Genomic DNA, 16,495 nt, shown 5'->3' with positions numbered 1-16,495 from the left:
TTTCTCCATGTAAGGGGTTGTTTGGCCTAACGTTCCTCAAAAGGTCGGTGCGTCATTGGACTGATATACAGAAAAGAACGCCTCAAGATCCATGGTGGAAAAGTCAAAGTCCCAGCCCATATCAGACTGCGTAAAATCAAGTAACTCCTCTCCAGATCCGCCAGATCCTCCCGTTTCTGGCATGTCAAGCTGTGGGAGATTCCAAGGTGATACCGGCAGATCTGGGCGATATCCAAAGGACGGATTTTGAGATAAAGCAGAGTCATTCAAGACTGAACTGTTAGTGCGTTTGCGGGAAAGTCCTTGTTGTGTGGCTGTTGTCATTTCTGGCTGCGTGATTTGTCCTCCAACTATCGACGGATATGAAGACCATCCGTATGTTGCGTTGATCTTGCAAAGTACGGTCTGAAGGGCTGATATTGTGCTTGTGACAGGATCCCCTGCGCGCATTGAGGCAAGATTTTGCATTGAAGCGTATACCCATGGTAGGTAGGTGGGTGCGACACTCGGATTATGAATAAATTCGTAAATGAGGGTGAAAGTGGAACTTCCTATAAAATAGCCGTGGTAGCGAAGTTGCTATATCACGGTGAGTGGGAGGTTTCAAAACGACTGACATTTCACTTACTCGAACCAGGTCATTGAGTCTGGAAGCTTCGCACAGATGATGAATTGTTTTCTGGGCAGCAGTGGTAGCATGATTACAAGCTTCATTGAGCCAAGATGGCGTTTCTGTCGGGCGATTTGTGGTATTGACCTTGGATCTGTTAAGTGACATTTTTAGGTCACGCTGCCAATGACCACGGAATATCAAAAACGGGCGGAATGTGAGAAGCATGGTATGATAGTATACTAAGTGATGTCAGATAAGTGCCAAAATTCTGTCGGTATGTTTCTTACGGGTGGTGAATATCGTTTGCCGAACCCCAAGGGATCCCGTTTGGATACCAGAATCAAGACCAATCCTCAAAGCTTGTCTCATATGGGCTTCGTGGCCACGGAGGTCATCTGCTATGGTTCGTGCCACTTTCCACATATGCAACAAAGACTCATGCCGCTGACCATAAATTTCATCGGAGGTCCGAGTAATGGTTTTGCAGAGCTCTGCCAATAATCGAATGAAGGGATCTTGTGCCACGTCAATTGCGACGTCCTTCAGTGACAGAGACGAAGGGCGACCTGCATGAAAGCAAAACCAGCTGTTCTTTTTGTATTAACGAGTGTGATACTTGAACCACATATAGGGTATAATACGCACGTTTCGTAAGCGTAAAGAGACCAAAATGTGACTCGTCGTTCTTCAAGGTTTTCCGGTGATTGATCAATACCGTGAGGAACATCCTTGTGCATTCCAGCTGCCAAGGCCTTCCTAGAAGCCGTGCCGAGGTGTAAGAATGCCGAATTGGGACGACCTTGTTCATTCTGGTAGTTGCCGTATCAACCAGGGCATGTCAGCGCACGTGAAGAAACATAGAAGAAGGGTGACTTATCATGAGCAGTGACACCTGAATGGTTTGAAGATTGACCACATCATCAAATGGTGTCATTGAAGCCTTAACACGCTCAAACAGTATATCGCCCCAGGCAAAGTGATCCGTGCCAAGTGATGTACACGCCATGGCGAGCAAGATGATCGCCTGAGTGAGGGTATCTAAAGTGTTCGTGGGAGAAGAATGATATAGTCGGTCGAGACACTGTTCATACCATATTTTGGGACGATGCGGCATCATATGATATAGGGATGATAGAAATCTCGACATGAACAACTTGGCCAGGTCATAGGGCAGGAACATCACTGGGACATCCCCTATCCCGTTAGACTTGTTGTTTTCATATGAATCGGGTGTCCCAAAGAAGATCCGCCGAAACGAGAATAGATCCAAGCCTGCTGAGGCTTCGACAACTCCCTCAGACGATTCAGGCTGGGCAGTCGGATGGGACACGAGATCTCTATAGATGTGTTGCATTAGAGAAAAATGAGAAGTAGGCCCATAGTACAGTTGCTACAAATGGTCAATTAGAGATATATTATCGATCATATTGTTTAGAGCACGTACCATTGAGCATGACGGAGAAGCCTGATGTGTTGCCGAGACACTCTTCGTGAAACCTTGCATGACAGTTGGTGTCCGCTGTGACGAGGATTGAGCCAAGCTCGGTTCTGGACGAGGTGAGTTCCTCGGACTGGAGTCTCCATATTCATTTTTCTTGCGTCGATGCCGAATGTAGTCTCTGTATACACATTCTGTATTGCGCGATTGACAAGTTTTGCACCTGTTGGATTAGTACGAAGCAATGAAGCTATCCCAGGGCACTCACGGATTGGAGCCATTACACTTGATTTTGCGCTTACGACATTCTTGGCAAGCGCGAGGGATCCGCCAACCTGGAGGATGTTCGTCCATGTCTCAAAAGTACTTGGGGAAGACATGCAGTTGTTTAATCCGAAGCTTTTGATCCGGATATCCGGATGACATAAGGAGTCAGCTGACCGAGATGACTCAGCCGACATCGCTGGTGGATGTTACAGTTAAGCTATTGAAAGGTATATGTATGTCTGTGATCTGATTTGCTGCTCATCTAGGAATCAAGTCGAATATGCCCTATATCGCCATTCCCCAGACCCTCCATCCGATCGGATCAGCTTCGGATCGGAAGATTTTGACCTGCCAACTTTATTTAGCGAGTTGCCTCCCAACTTACCGCGGGTCGCGCAGCCGCCCCCCTAATGGGTTCTTGGCATTTATGAGGCCTCGGCAAATCCAATGCCTCGAACTGGCACATTCTTGGATGTGGCTGGTCAGCATCAAGCCCGGGGAGGGTCGGATGAGAGATTCGGCACTTAAAAGTCGGTTTGGGTCGGAAATTCCCCAGATTCTGAGATGAGGATCCGGAAAGTCTGGGGAAGCCGGAGCCAGTGTGGGGTACTGACCAAGTCTGCTTGTCATCGAAGGCCATGGCCAAAGGTGTTTTGACCCGACTGATGCCTGTCAACTACTGGGAACCGCCATTATGATTGGGCCTTCAGGGATCTCCCTTTGTCGCGCCAAGGACCCTGCTAACTTCCACACATGCCACGCTTCATTCCCACTCTTGGCAAACAGCGTATTGAGATTGGGATTTATGCAGGAAGTGCCGAAGAGCCAAGATTCACACGGCTTTCCCCCCGCAAACCCAGACTTCCTTTCTCTCTTCGGCTCTTCCGATCGGCTTGCCATGCAAGCTATATAATGCCTGTCCTCAGCTGACCCTAGCCCCGTATTTATCACCCAAAGCATTTCTCGCCCCTACCCTCCTTACCCCAGACCCCGAGTCTGTTCATCACCTTGAACATGGCCAATGTCGAGACGGGCACTGTGCCGGTCAGCGACGAGAAGGCCCTCGCCCATCACAAGGAGAGTATGATGGGAGATGTTGCCCATGATGCGGCGGAAAGGGGCCATCTGGCCACCGATGAATATGGTCAAGCTCTTGTAGAATTTGACAAGGCCGCCGAGTCACGATTGCGGCTGAAGATCGATTTGTACATCGTTCCAACAGTTGCTGTGATGTATCTGTTTTGCTTTATTGACCGAGCCAATATCGGTGCGCAGGCCATCCTCTCTCTCACTCGTGAGCCGACTAACCCCTGAATAGGAAACGCCAAGCTGGCTGGCTTCGACAAGGATCTTGGCCTTGTGGGCTATGACTACAACAAAGTGCTCTCGGTCTTCTTTATCTCGTATATTATCTTTGAAATCCCAAGTAATCTGATGTGCAAATGGGTCGGTCCAGGTTGGTGGCTTCCGGCCATTACCCTTGGATTTGGTATTTGCTCTGTCGCGACGGCATTTGTGCACGATATTCACAGCGCATCTGGTGTCCGCTTCCTTTTGGGGTACGTCCGCCGAGACAAACACCGGTGCCATTGCTGACCTTTCGTAGCATTTTTGAGGCAGGATTGTTGCCTGGAATTGCATACTACCTCTCTCGCTGGTACAGACGAAGTGAACTTGCCTTCCGTCTGTCATTGTACATTGTCATGGCTCCGCTGGCCGGAGCCTTCGGTGGTCTCCTGGCCTCGGGCATCCTGAAGCTCGATCATTTCGGCTCTCTCAAGACTTGGCGAATGATCTTCGCTATTGAGGGTATTATCACCATTGGAATTGGTGTTATTGCGTTCTTCACCTTGACCGACCGACCGGAGACGGCTCGGTGGCTTTCACAGGAAGAAAAAGATTTGGCAGTTGCCCGTGTCAAGTCCGAGCGCGTTGGCACGACGGAAGTCCTCGACAAGCTGGACGTAACCAAGACCTTGCGTGGTATTTTCAGTCCAGTGACCATCACCACGGCATTCATTTTCCTGTTGAACAACATCACCGTTCAGGGTCTTGGATTCTTTGCGCCCACCATTGTGAAGACTATCTATCCTCATGCCACTGTGATTTCTCAGCAACTGCACACGGTTCCTCCGTATGTTGTCGGAGGCTTCTTCACCGTGTTGTTCCCCTTCCTCAGTTGGCGCTTCGACAATCGACTCATCTTCTTCATTATCAGTCCACCGCTGATGATGACTGGTAAGAACTGCCCCGCCAATCTCCGAAAGACATGTCTAATGGGAAGAATATAGGTTATATAATGTTCCTCGCTAGCGAAAACAGCATGGTACGATATGGGGCCACATTTATCATCGCCAGCGGGGCTTTTGCCTTTGGTGCGCTATGTACGGCCCATGTCTCGGCGAATGTAGTGTCCGATACGGCGCGATCATCGGCTATTGGCACGACTGTTATGTTTGGCAATGTGGGTGGCCTCATTAGCACGTGGTCTTTCCTTCCCTCCGACGCTCCCAATTACCACATTGGAAATGGGCTCAACTTGGCAACCTCAAGCACGATCCTCCTGCTCGGTGCTTCCTTGTGGATGTACATGGCCTGGGACAATCGCCGCCGCGGGCGGGTGGATGTGGCCGGTGTCTTGGCGGGACTTTCGCGCAAACAGATTCAGGACCTCGACTGGCGCAATCCAGGATTCCGTTGGCGACCCTAGGCTCAGCCGATGTTGAACTCGGTACCGAATGTGTGCTACTATCTTCCGGTTCTCGGTGACGAGCTGGCTTTGTTCTGGTGTTGGGGTTGTAATTATTTTCTACATAGATACCTGAATGGTATTCTTTAATTCCGATCAATGCCAAAATATTGTTATTTGCATCATTTATGTATGCACTCTCCAGGTGTTCATTGACTTAATCTGCCCTATGCGAGCCCGTAGATCAGATCAAAGGCCGAGGAACGGACATGATTCTAGATCCCTGCAAGCCCAAAGTTCCTGACATCGGCACCTGACAGAGTTTAATAAGATTATATGCCTCACCGAAAGTTCAAGACTTCTCGGCACGGAAGTCGCCGGTTTCACCCAGAAGGAGGGAGAGGGAGAGAGAGAGATAGAGTCCAGGGATCGGCATGTCCATGCGCACCCCACGCCAAGGACCGGCGTATCTTCCTAGAGTGGACTGGAGGGCCGCGAGCCAATCGAAGACTTCATATCGGTCAGGGATGGAGACTCTCCAGGTTTTCGCCCCCCGACACATCTCGATGACAGTTTCGGACATTTTCCGAAAAAGTCAACTCAACACGTGGAGACGCGGTACCTGTCTCTTGGCGGTCGAAATACCGACATTGCGAAGCCAGATGCAAGGTGCAATACATACAGGAACAAGTCACAGACAACAAGAGTGAAATGGGGGGAAATGGTGAGGTTGTTCACGGTATCATCCCGGGCTGCTCAGTTCTCGGTGTCACTTCGGGACCAAAAAGGAACCGACACGGCGTTGCCGTCAAATGAGCGTCGATCGTGTTGGCGGGGGATCCAAGCTCTCTTGGCGCTGTTCCCCAGCCTTGGCTATCTGTAAAACACCGATGATCGGTCGAGTAATTCCGGGGAGATGAAAGGGAGGGGAAGAGGAAGCGAGTAATGTTCTTTGTCTAACTGGTCTAACAGACTTACTATCCTCCCCCAGGTTTCCCCACATGGACTGGGGTCCCCCCTTGACTATAAAACCCTTTGCTCTCACTTCTTTTTCCTCTCGTGCTGTACCTCAATCTTCTTTTTCACCCACTGCGGATTCCTTTTATCATGGCCGGTGGAGCAAAGAAACCAGTCAATATCTTCCGTCTCAAGGACCTGGGCGAACCCAAGCAGGTCTTCAATTGGCGACTATGGTTTGCCGTTATCTCATTCGGCCTGATGGGCGCTGCCCGAGGTGTCGATGAGGGTCTGATCTCTGGTGCTTTCAACTCCAAGGATTTCCAGAAATACATCCACTATGATACATACAGCAAGATTGAACAAACCAACATCAAGGGCAATGTCACGGCGATGGTCCAGATTGGATCCGTCGGTGGTGCTCTCTTGTACGTCTGATCAGTGCCTGGGCTATTTTATATCCCACTAACGAGTTGCAGTGCATTCTTAGTCTGTGATCGCATCGGTCGTATCTGGGCCACGCGCCAGCTGTGCATCATCTGGATGATCGGAATTGCTATCTTCATGGGTAACTCTGGCAGTCTTGGTGCTGTCTATGCTGGTCGCTTTATTGCTGGTCTCGGTGTTGGTCAGACAGTAGTCGTCGCCCCCGTCTATCTTGCTGAGATTGTAAGTAACTCGTGCAACGGCTTCATGCACAGCTAACTCCTGAAATCAGGCGCCCGCTTCCATTCGTGGTCTTTGCACTTGTGTCTTTACTGGCTTTGTCTATCTGGGCATTGTGCTGGCATACTTTGCGAACTATGGCTGTGAACTTAACCTGGGTGACAAGACACACAACCGCTGGGTATGTATACTCTTTGCTAAAGACTTTCGAGACGGATACTGACTGGATATAGCTGGTCCCCACATCTCTCCATATCATGTTTGCCGGCATAATCTTCCTCCTCTCCTTTGTGCAGTACGAATCCCCTCGATACCTGGTCAAGCGTGGCCAACTCGACAAGGCCATCTCCAACCTCTCGCGCATCCGTGGCCTGCCTGCCGACGATGACTATGTTATGCGGGAGATCACTGCTATCCAAACCTCACATGACGCTGAGATGGAAGCCACAATGGGATCTGGTCCGATCGGCGTGCTCAAGGAGACCTTCTTGGTTCCCTCCAACCTCTACCGAGTCTACCTTACCTTCATGGCCCAACTCCTCTCCCAGTGGTCCGGTGCTGGCAGTATCACTGTCTACGCTCCTGATCTGTTCAAGCTGCTTGGAGTCACAGGAAAGAACGAGAGTCTGCTTGTCACTGCCGTCTTCGGAATCGTCAAGTTGGTTGCTGCCATTCTCTGTGCTCTGTTCCTGGTCGATGTCATTGGACGTAAGCGTGCCTTGCTGTTGGGTATCACCCTTCAGGGTATCGCCATGGTCTATATCGCCGGCTTCTTGACTGCTGTCCCTGAAATGGGTGTGCTTGATGGCTTTATACTCCCGGAAGCGAAGAAGGGTGCCAGTGAAGGCGCCATAGCCATGATCTATCTTTCTGGATTCGGATGGGCTCTGGGCTGGAACTCCATGCAGTACCTGTTGACGGCAGAGTTGTTCCCCCTTCGCATTCGTGCGCTTTGCACGTCAATGGCCATGACCTTGCACTTTGCTAACCAGTATGGTAATGCACGCGCGGTACCCAACATGCTGCTTCCGGTGGCAAAGGGTGGAATTGACCCCAAGGGTACCTTCTGGTGCTTTGCTGCTATCACCGTTCTGGGTGGAATCTGGGTGTGGTTCAGTATTCCAGAGACGTCAGGCCGATCGCTGGAGAGCATGGATCGCCTCTTCGCTCTGCCATGGTACAAGATCGGCCTACATGGTAACAGGGATGCCGAGGAGCGTGATCAGGTTGTCAATGAGAAGATGGAGGTAATGACCCAGTCGCACGGAACTGCCCAGCACGTTGAGAGACAGGACGCCGAGCGTTGAGTGTGGCTATCTAGCTTTTTACTTGAATATTTCCGGTGTTGACCTGGGTGACTTTTTTCCTGGACAATGATACTATCACGATTGATGAACTTTTTTATGAAGGTCCAATAAGTGCACAATATTTCCAAGTCTATCACTATATCACGTCTCGACATTAATTTACTCTATATTTTTTTTTAAAGCCCCGAGTATGTAGACTCTTAAGGGCTCGACTTTGACCCATCCAGAGGAATAATCACAATCCTCGCCTTCAGACCCGCCTTGTCCCGCGCTTTTGAGCTAGACTGGAGCGAGCTCGCACCGGTGTGAATATCCATATTTTGCACGTCGTTGAGGTATTCATTCGGTAAATCAACACGTATCAAAATGCCCTTGGGTCGGAAGAAAGTCTCATTCCAATGTGAAATGTGTCGAGATAGTCGTTCCCCCTGAACCCCTGCCAGCGCATAGACCAAATTCCGCTGTTCCTGTCGGCGTCTGGCATTTCGGGCCACGAAAATTGCGGGAACAGCACCGAATAGACCGACCATTAGCCCACCGACTGCGAAGGTCCCGAGACCTTTCCCGACCACTGTGGTCCATTGTTGGCGTGATAGCTTGGCTTCTTCACAGACCACTTGTGTGAAGTCTGCCCAGTTGTCTTGCGAGACGCCATAGTGGGACAATTCTTCTGGGTACTCGAAGCCCGATGTGCAGTGGCCGGTGCGGGAGGGTACCTGCAGACCTCTGCTGAGAGCTGACGCGGTGGCAAACCCAGGTTCATCTTCCCGCGGAAGGATCATGGGGGACTCGGACTTTTCCATGAGATAGTTGAAGTCTTCCGACGGGGAGTATGCTGGAGGATTGGCTGTATTCATGACTGGAGTGTGTATAGATGCAAGGAGCATTCTTTTGTTTTTGAGGGTATTCGAGGTTATACCAATATAGGAAGGGATTCTGGTGGACTCTGATAGTCGCAACAGAGTACTGTAGACTTTATACTCATGTCAGCTCTCAATGTGTAAGTTATTACCTCCAAATAGGATGCCGTGGCAGTGCTGCCTGAAGGCTCCGGCATAGAGTCACAATGACTCTTGGAAGTCTTCTAGGCCTCAAAGTTTCGTATTGGAGAGAATAATGTGACCAATGTGAAGTGTAAGTTGAGGACAAAGCGCCAAGGGAGTTTGGCCTTGAGTCAGTCATGAGTCACCGGGGGACGTGCACTCATCAACATCTCATCAACTTCACCTTCGCCATGACGACCCGCTATCGCGTTGAATGTAAATGACTCGTTTGCTTCCTTGGGGTACTTCAGCTGACCAATTCTAGATGCTCTCAAGGTATGATCCCCCCGAGGTCATTTCCGGCACCCTCACTGACTCCGCAGTAGACCCATCGTCGGGATCAACTAGTAAGACTTCATTCTTTGAAAACTGGGGATTTGTGCTGACGGGCTTGCAGATTGAATGGATCAAAGTATGTTCTACGCTTATCTTGTGTACTGGTGGAACTGTTCTGATTCCTCTAGGGTCTCCTGGCTGTCCCCTTTGTTTTGCATTCCCAGCCCACCGCCATCTACCAGGAACATGGCGAAGGCCTGAAATCGGTCGCCGCCGACACCCACCTGCGCTACGCAGAGATTATGCGCGATGTAGAGAATCTGATGCTCGATCATAGTAAGTGATTTATCAAGAAATCGCCATTGCTTCAACTGATACATGGAAGTCCATCACCATGAACGCAACGCCCCTGGCAAATCCAAGTTGAATTTGCTGGTGCCTACGGTCGGTACTTTTTTCACCCAGTTGTATCTGGAGGATGCCTTCAAGTACCAGGATCAGCAACGGTTTATCAGTCGGCGCAGGTTCGTCGCTCCGTCGTTCAACGATATCCGGCTCATCTTGAACTCCGCCCAGCTATTGGGTCTGGTCCGCTCCAGTGAGGTGCAATTAGTCACCTTCGATGGAGATGTAACTCTCTATGATGATGGCGCTTGCCTTACTGCCGACAACATAGTCATTCCACGAATTCTGCGACTCCTGCAACAGGATCGCAAGGTCGGCATTGTGACAGCGGCCGGATACACCGAGGCGCCCAAGTACTACGAGCGACTGCAGGGGCTTTTGGATGCGATGCACTATTCGACCGTGCTGACCACTGCCCAAAAGCAGGGGTTGATTGTCATGGGTGGCGAGAGCAATTTCTTGTTTCGCTATGACCCAACCTCGGAGGCCCGGTTAGCCTATGTACCGCGGGACGAGTGGCTATTGGAGGAGATGCGAGCCTGGAGTGATAATGATATTACCCAGCTGCTCGATATTGCGGAGTCGGCATTACGTGCTTGTGCCGATAACCTCAGTCTGCCAGCCGCTGTTCTGCGCAAGGATCGTGCTGTGGGTGTCTACCCCGTCAACGGCGTGCGCATCAATCGAGAACAGTTGGAAGAAACTGTCTTGGTTGTGCAAAATACAGTGCAGCGATCGACTGTGGGGTCGCGGCTGCCCTTCTGTGCTTTCAACGGTATGTTCTTCGGACACGAGAGATGTACAAGCTGACTCCGAATAGGCGGAAATGATGTGTTTGTGGATATTGGTGACAAGTCCTGGGGCGTGCGTGCTTGTCAGCAATATTTCGGTGGCATTGATCCATCGAAAACACTGCATGTTGGCGATCAGTTCCTGTCAGCAGGTGCTAATGACTTCAAGGTATGAGCAGACTACCCTTCACTGCGAATGAGACTAACCTTACAGGCCCGTCTTGCATCTACGACCGCCTGGATTGCGAGTCCTGCTGAGACTGTGGAGCTCTTGGATGAGCTAGAGAAGGCAGTTCACTCGAAGTGAAGACCGTCCACCACAAGTAATCCATTCCGCATCGCATTGGTCATTTTTGGTCATTTAGTTCGAAGGCAGAGGCAAGAATACTTTTTGCATCTTGGCTAGCACTTTCTATTTGGTTGCGCAGTTTAGTTCTATTTAAAGTCATTGCATTTGAGAATTCTACCTGCAAATTTGTCTAGGTCCAACGGGCCAAGAGTCTTGGGAGTACAGAAGAGAGAATCGTATCAAACGAAAGAAAATTCACCCAAACTCCCAAGCATAAATGTTACCTAGAGCCAAGCTTGGGTCTGGGGGTTTTATTGCATAGCATCATACAAAGCGTAAAGGACGTGCACCATTACGACCGCCGACTCAAAGTCAGCAGGTGGCTTACCGGCCAGTGCAGTGTTGGGAGAAACCTTCAGAGAGTCCTGGGTATCGGTGTGGATTCCACTGTTGGTTGGAAGAAGCTTGAAGGCTCATAAGTAGAAGGCTCTTCAGGGGGAGTTGGGGACTGAGGGAACAGATTGAACTGTCAAAGGATCTGGAGAGCAAGCGAAAGAAACCGTCAACATTTGCAAAAGGATGTGAGACATGGCCAAATCCAGGGGGTCGATCCTCAAGGCAAAATCGAGGTAGGTGAAGAAGCAATAAGGGGTTATCGTGTTTACGTACTCTCATAGCAGGACCAGCCCTCGTTGCCGGTGGGGTTAGAGCGGCCAGACAGGACGTTGACGACATCCTGCAGCTCAAGCCAGAACTCAGACTTGGGGCGACGGCGAGTCCAGTCAGTCTCGGTGGCCTCCAGGCCAGATTTACCGCCCATGGGTGAAAACAAGACCTGGGAGCCCTTGACTCCAATGACGGCAGAGGACAAGGGGTCAGCGGCGATGGCATCACGGCTTTGACCCGCGTATCCTTCGATGTGCTGCATACACCTTATAGCCATGCGCAGAGCACGCACACGATCCATAGGTGACGGCTTTCCACCTTGCTGGAAGTGACCGGGGACAGCAGCACGAGACTCGAAGCGTCCCTTTGCCTCCTCCTTGATCATATCGGCAATCACCTGGGTAGTGTAGGTACCCGAGGCGCATTCGTTACGCAGAATGATCTTACCCGCACGGTTAGCGCCCTTGTCGCGGATGAAGTTGTCGCGGAGGAAATCGATGTCGCGTGAAAGCATCTTGATATCAACACCCTGCTCGGGGATATACACTGCCACGGCACCCACTGCCAGACCAGCAGTAGTCGCGATGTATCCAGATTTGCCGCCTTGAGTCTCAATCACGAAGACACGACGGCGAGAAGAGGAGGCGGATTGACGAATGGCATCACAGAAGACAATCAAGGTGTTGAGACAGGTGTCGCTTCCCAGTGAGTATTCAGTTCCGGGAACGTTGTTAGAGATGGTAGCTGGGAGCACGATGAGCGGGATCTTGAAGGCATTGTACTTCTCACGGGCCTGGCGCAGCTCGCTGACAGCCGTGAAGGCCTCGAAACCACCAACCACGAACAACGCGTCGAACTTGTACAGTTCAAAGCACTTGGCAGTGTTCTCCATATCAGCGCTAGGGAGGCTACGGTTGGTTCCAATATCCGAACCACCCTCGTTGACCCAGCTATCGGCTTCCAGCCAACTAACTTCACGAACGGAGCTGATTGGCTTGTCGTCATGGTGGCGGCACAGTCCGGGGAAACCGTTGTGAATAGCCAGCGGGGTGTGGCCACGGGTCAGACAGTACGCAACGGCGGCACGAGTCGCTTGGTTCATACCACCTGCGGGAGCACCGACGTGAATGATAGCGATGCGCATTCTCTGTGCGTAGTCAGTATCTCGCAATCCTGTGAAGCCCCCGTGGGCTGGGGATTTGAGGCCTACCTTGCCCTCTGGGAGGATCATCTTCGGGTGCTCTGGGGTGGCGGTGTTCAGGTAGGCGTGGTAATATTCCTTGAACTCAGCATCACGCATCTCCATGGCCTTTTCGAACTCCTTGTTCTCAATTCTCGCTGTGACGTCCTTGGTTGCTTGAACTGCTTCCATCAGAGGGGTACGCATAATCTTGTTCTCGCGGATGGTGATGACGGGCGAAGGAGACTGGGGTGACATTTCCAGCACGGCACGAACAGCCTCCACACCTTGCAGCGTTGAGAGCCAGCGGTCGTAGGCGCATGCTGCACCACCTCGCTGGGTGTGACCCAGGATGGTGACTCGAGTATCCAAGCCGAGGCGGTCTGTCAAAATATCCTTGATCTTCGAGCTCGAAACCTTGTTCAGTTGGCGATCCTGAGCTCCCTCGGCAACGATAACGATGGTGCGGCGCTTGCCTCGCTCGGTACGGTTCTATTGGGACACATGTGCATCAGTATACAAAATAGTCAACATGACTCGGGCACCACTCACCTTGGTGATAACAGAGCACATGTCATCCTCCCATCCATCCTTGGGAGGCATCTCGGGAAGGAACAACCAGTCTGCACCGGTACTGATCGCGGACATCAATGCAAGCCATCCACAGTGTCGGCCCATGACCTCAATCACGAATCCACGCTGGTGGGAGAAGGCGGTATCGAATACGTCGTCGACAGCATCACAGATGCGGGTCAAGGACGAGTAGCATCCGATAGTGGCGTCTGTGCCAGACATATCATTGTCAATGGAACCCACCAGGCCGACAATGTTCAACACCTTGTAAGGTTCGACTTGCTCTGCGGACAGATCACCCGCGGCGATGAGGTCAGACAGCAAGCCGGGCCATTCTGCGCGGAAAACATCGGCACCAGTCAAACTGCCGTCACCACCACACACCACGAGGGCATCAATACCCCGCAGCACCATGTTCTTTGCAGCCTTCATACGGCCAGCGCGCTCCCGGAAGCCCATGCTCCGAGCAGAGCCGATCAGGGTACCACCCCGGGACAACCAGCCACGGACATCCTCCCAGTGCAGCTGGCGGATCATGTTGCCGCCGTGGACCAGTCCCTCGTATCCTTCGAAAATAGCGTAGGCTTCACAGTCGCAGTGGATTGCCATACGGACAACGGCCCGCACAGCACCGTTCATACCGGGGGCATCTCCACCAGAAGTGAGGACACCAATACGGCGTCTCTTCGCCGGTTGGGTAGGAATCTTGACGGACTCCATGTTATCAATTGAAGCTGTCGACCTCTACAGGTCAGAAAGGAATGAGATGAGTGAAGAAAACAAGTCAAAATTGAGCGCGATAAGCGTTGAAGCTGCAATTATGAATGGGTGGGATGTGGAGGGGTCAACCCAATCCGGTGAGAGAAATTGGCAGAAGTGGGTGCTTGCGTCACAGAGACGCTTGAGGGTGTTGAAGACCGGTTTACACGTATGATGAAATATAATTCCAAGTTGAGATGGGAAGATGTTTAGATATCCCACCATTTCCTACCTGCCAAACTCTCTTAGAGGCCCTTCTACCTCGCTGGTACCTGCGTTGCCATACAAATCACCTGCAAGATGCAAGTCACCGCTTGGTCATTTTGGGCTTAGTGTGGCGTTCACGTGAGCGGTGAGGGGCAGCTCGGTGGTGACGTCACTTGTTTGTTGTGTTTGTTGTTGACCTCATTGATATTTCGTCTCTCAACTACATACTTGCCCGGTGTCTTCCCAATTACCGAGTCGTGTAGCCGTCGTTGGCAAAGATGGTTTGTACAGTGATCCAGGCACCCTCCGTGCACAAGAACCGGACCAGAGGAGCAATGTCCTGCACCATCGTCAACCGGTTGCCCATGGCATTGGCCTTGTGGAACTCGACAGCCTCGGGGGCTTCTTGGGGATAAAAGAATGCTATACAGGTGTTAGCTGCAGAAGGCTGGACTTGGGATAAGTCAACTTACGGGTGTCCATGGGACCCGGAGCCAGGTTGTTGACGCTCACGTGTCTCTCCATCAATGCTTTGCAGACACCGCGAGTGAAGTGTTCCACTGGTGCCTTGGATCCAGCATAGGCACCCAGCAATGCGGTCACGATGGTAATTATCTTACCATCATCGGCAATGTGGACAGCAGCAGCTTTGAGAATGAAGAATGCCGCCTTGGAGTTGATTCTGCATGAATGTCTCAGCATGATTGCAACCCACAGATACTGGCGGGCACTTACGCGAACATGGAGTCATACTCCTCTTCTGAAATTTCAGTGATGGGCTCCTTCAGCACCTTGCCCACGGTGTTCACGACAATATCAATTTGCCAAAATCTGTCAGCACCGACTGGAACAGTTTTCAACAGCAGCAGCAGCCGTCAAATCGCCCTGGTAGTAGGCCACCTTCAAACTGGGATTCTTCTGCTTAATTCAGCCTCCAATTGAGAGGCATTACTCTTACTGCTTGCCGAATTGTAGTGCAGAGCGAGGTTGAACCGCAAACGGCGCGGTGGAGGGGTGTTCGACTCAAAAATGCGAAAAATACGAATTAACCGATCTCCGAGCTGAATCTGGTCCCAATCTTGCCGCTTGTTTGATCGCGCGAATGAGTATCTCCCCTGGCATCGCCAGTCCCTCGTCAAGCTCGGTCAATCTTTGGCGTCATAGAACTGAGACTTCTCACGCGCAACCCTATTGTAACCGCCAATCAGTCATCAAATATACTCCAGCTCCACAGGCCTTCGGGCTTTTGGCGGTGAACTGTTATTTACAACACTCAAGTTCTACTTCAAAGTATTAACAGCCCATACAACTATAATCTTCAATACCTTCCATTAAACCCTGATTTATAGAGCAATCCAGTGCCGCATTTCGCTGTTATCAAATCAAGGATGTGAAGGAATGAATATTCTGTAGTCGTAGGCTTGAGCGTCAATATGGTCGTCTTGCGGATTCTTTTTCCGTCTTGAATGGTCTCCGTCTACGACCAATTTCATACTGGCTTCTTGGGATCTACATATGAACTCATTAATAAGTGGTTATTGATTTGATCTGTAATTAGGCTTTAAGTGAAGATAGCAGCTCAGGCCTCAGTATTGCCACTGTATGCAGTGTGCGTCCATGCGTTCGTTTCTCATAGGCGTATGATTTAGCTGCTTCGTTGTCAGTTATGCATCGATTTCTAACACTAATCTCACGACTTACGCGTCGCATGAGTGGCTACCCTCAGTCGCGGGGTCTTTGCATCCACTCTTGCACAGCTTGGGGTGACCGACATCACCGGGGTTTTTGCAATGGAACAAAACATTCTCCAGATCCTCATTTTCCAGATCGGTTCCCTTGAGAACATCTCTGAGATCGGCCTCGGTGAAGCCTACTTACTTGATTAGCATGGGGTAAACTATCAGGTGGTAAAATTCAAGTACCCTTGTCCTTAATCAACACATCAGAGCAATAATCGAAGCTGGGGGTGCAGGTCTTCTGGGCAATGCCAGTAGTAGCCAGAGCAAAGAGAGCTAGAATAACAGAAGAGAACTTCATGGTGAGGTATGAGATTATTGAATGTAATGAGGAAGGCCTTAGATGGAAGAGAGGGTGGGATATTCGGATTATTATATCGAACCTCTCCTACCAACTGCACTCGTGTCTCAACAACCAAGGTTCACATTCCTGGTCTTGTCCGAGAAGCTTGGTCCTAATGAGTTGCGGCGGAATGCTATGCGGAATGTAGTTACGCCATTCACATACCACGAACTGGAAGGAGCTGCATATCCGAGACAGCTCAGATTCTTGCATGTCCTATGAGATCATCTATGAGCTTGAACATCATTCCGGCATACAGTCACACCCCCATTTTGATACAATCTAATGAT

At 50.8% G+C, this 16,495-nt stretch overlaps 7 protein-coding genes across 7 annotated transcripts; 3 read left to right on the top strand and 4 right to left on the bottom strand.

The window, feature by feature from the left end:
• Positions 1-36: 36 nt before the first annotated feature.
• On the bottom strand, positions 37-2,358 carry PENARI_c003G06760 (fungal specific transcription factor domain-containing protein; the record flags this gene model as incomplete). Its single annotated transcript, XM_022628469.1, has 7 exons — positions 37-579; positions 629-852; positions 901-1,199; positions 1,259-1,422; positions 1,506-2,003; positions 2,058-2,274; positions 2,354-2,358. 7 exons carry the CDS (start codon positions 2,356-2,358, stop codon positions 37-39), a joined length of 1,950 nt encoding a protein of 649 aa, XP_022492147.1.
• Positions 2,359-3,332: 974 nt separating this feature from the next.
• PENARI_c003G07045 (putative MFS transporter) lies at positions 3,333-5,028 on the top strand (the record flags this gene model as incomplete). Its single annotated transcript, XM_022628493.1, has 4 exons — positions 3,333-3,585; positions 3,637-3,877; positions 3,925-4,556; positions 4,610-5,028. The coding sequence occupies 4 exons, from the start codon at positions 3,333-3,335 to the stop codon at positions 5,026-5,028; spliced, it is 1,545 nt and encodes a 514-aa protein (XP_022491837.1).
• Positions 5,029-6,114: 1,086 nt separating this feature from the next.
• PENARI_c003G12430 (putative MFS quinate transporter) lies at positions 6,115-7,937 on the top strand (the record flags this gene model as incomplete). Its single annotated transcript, XM_022628857.1, has 4 exons — positions 6,115-6,392; positions 6,444-6,633; positions 6,683-6,811; positions 6,864-7,937. 4 exons carry the CDS (start codon positions 6,115-6,117, stop codon positions 7,935-7,937), a joined length of 1,671 nt encoding a protein of 556 aa, XP_022491826.1.
• A 200-nt stretch (positions 7,938-8,137) lies between these two features.
• PENARI_c003G01435 (uncharacterized protein) lies at positions 8,138-8,794 on the bottom strand (the record flags this gene model as incomplete). The annotated part of the gene is made up of 1 exon (XM_022628096.1): positions 8,138-8,794. One exon carries the CDS (start codon positions 8,792-8,794, stop codon positions 8,138-8,140), a length of 657 nt encoding a protein of 218 aa, XP_022492121.1.
• A 377-nt stretch (positions 8,795-9,171) lies between these two features.
• isn1 (IMP 5'-nucleotidase ISN1) lies at positions 9,172-10,759 on the top strand (the record flags this gene model as incomplete). Its single annotated transcript, XM_022628507.1, has 8 exons — positions 9,172-9,196; positions 9,246-9,256; positions 9,307-9,327; positions 9,378-9,392; positions 9,445-9,592; positions 9,642-10,436; positions 10,482-10,621; positions 10,667-10,759. The coding sequence occupies 8 exons, from the start codon at positions 9,172-9,174 to the stop codon at positions 10,757-10,759; spliced, it is 1,248 nt and encodes a 415-aa protein (XP_022491520.1).
• A 643-nt stretch (positions 10,760-11,402) lies between these two features.
• Positions 11,403-13,880, bottom strand: PENARI_c003G08622 (ATP-dependent 6-phosphofructokinase; the record flags this gene model as incomplete). Its single annotated transcript, XM_022628601.1, has 2 exons — positions 11,403-13,079; positions 13,140-13,880. The coding sequence occupies 2 exons, from the start codon at positions 13,878-13,880 to the stop codon at positions 11,403-11,405; spliced, it is 2,418 nt and encodes an 805-aa protein (XP_022491288.1).
• A 493-nt stretch (positions 13,881-14,373) lies between these two features.
• Positions 14,374-16,163, bottom strand: PENARI_c003G00012 (uncharacterized protein; the record flags this gene model as incomplete). The annotated part of the gene is made up of 5 exons (XM_022627996.1): positions 14,374-14,549; positions 14,600-14,808; positions 14,862-14,957; positions 15,828-15,996; positions 16,049-16,163. The coding sequence occupies 5 exons, from the start codon at positions 16,161-16,163 to the stop codon at positions 14,374-14,376; spliced, it is 765 nt and encodes a 254-aa protein (XP_022491330.1).
• Positions 16,164-16,495: the final 332 nt, after the last annotated feature.

The sequence above is a fragment of the Penicillium arizonense genome (genome assembly GCF_001773325.1).
Source record: "Penicillium arizonense strain CBS 141311 chromosome Unknown PENARI_contig003, whole genome shotgun sequence".
Classification (NCBI taxonomy): domain Eukaryota; kingdom Fungi; phylum Ascomycota; class Eurotiomycetes; order Eurotiales; family Aspergillaceae; genus Penicillium; species Penicillium arizonense.
Note: the sequence above shows the minus strand (reverse complement) of the source record. Positions and strands in the feature narration are given on the sequence as shown.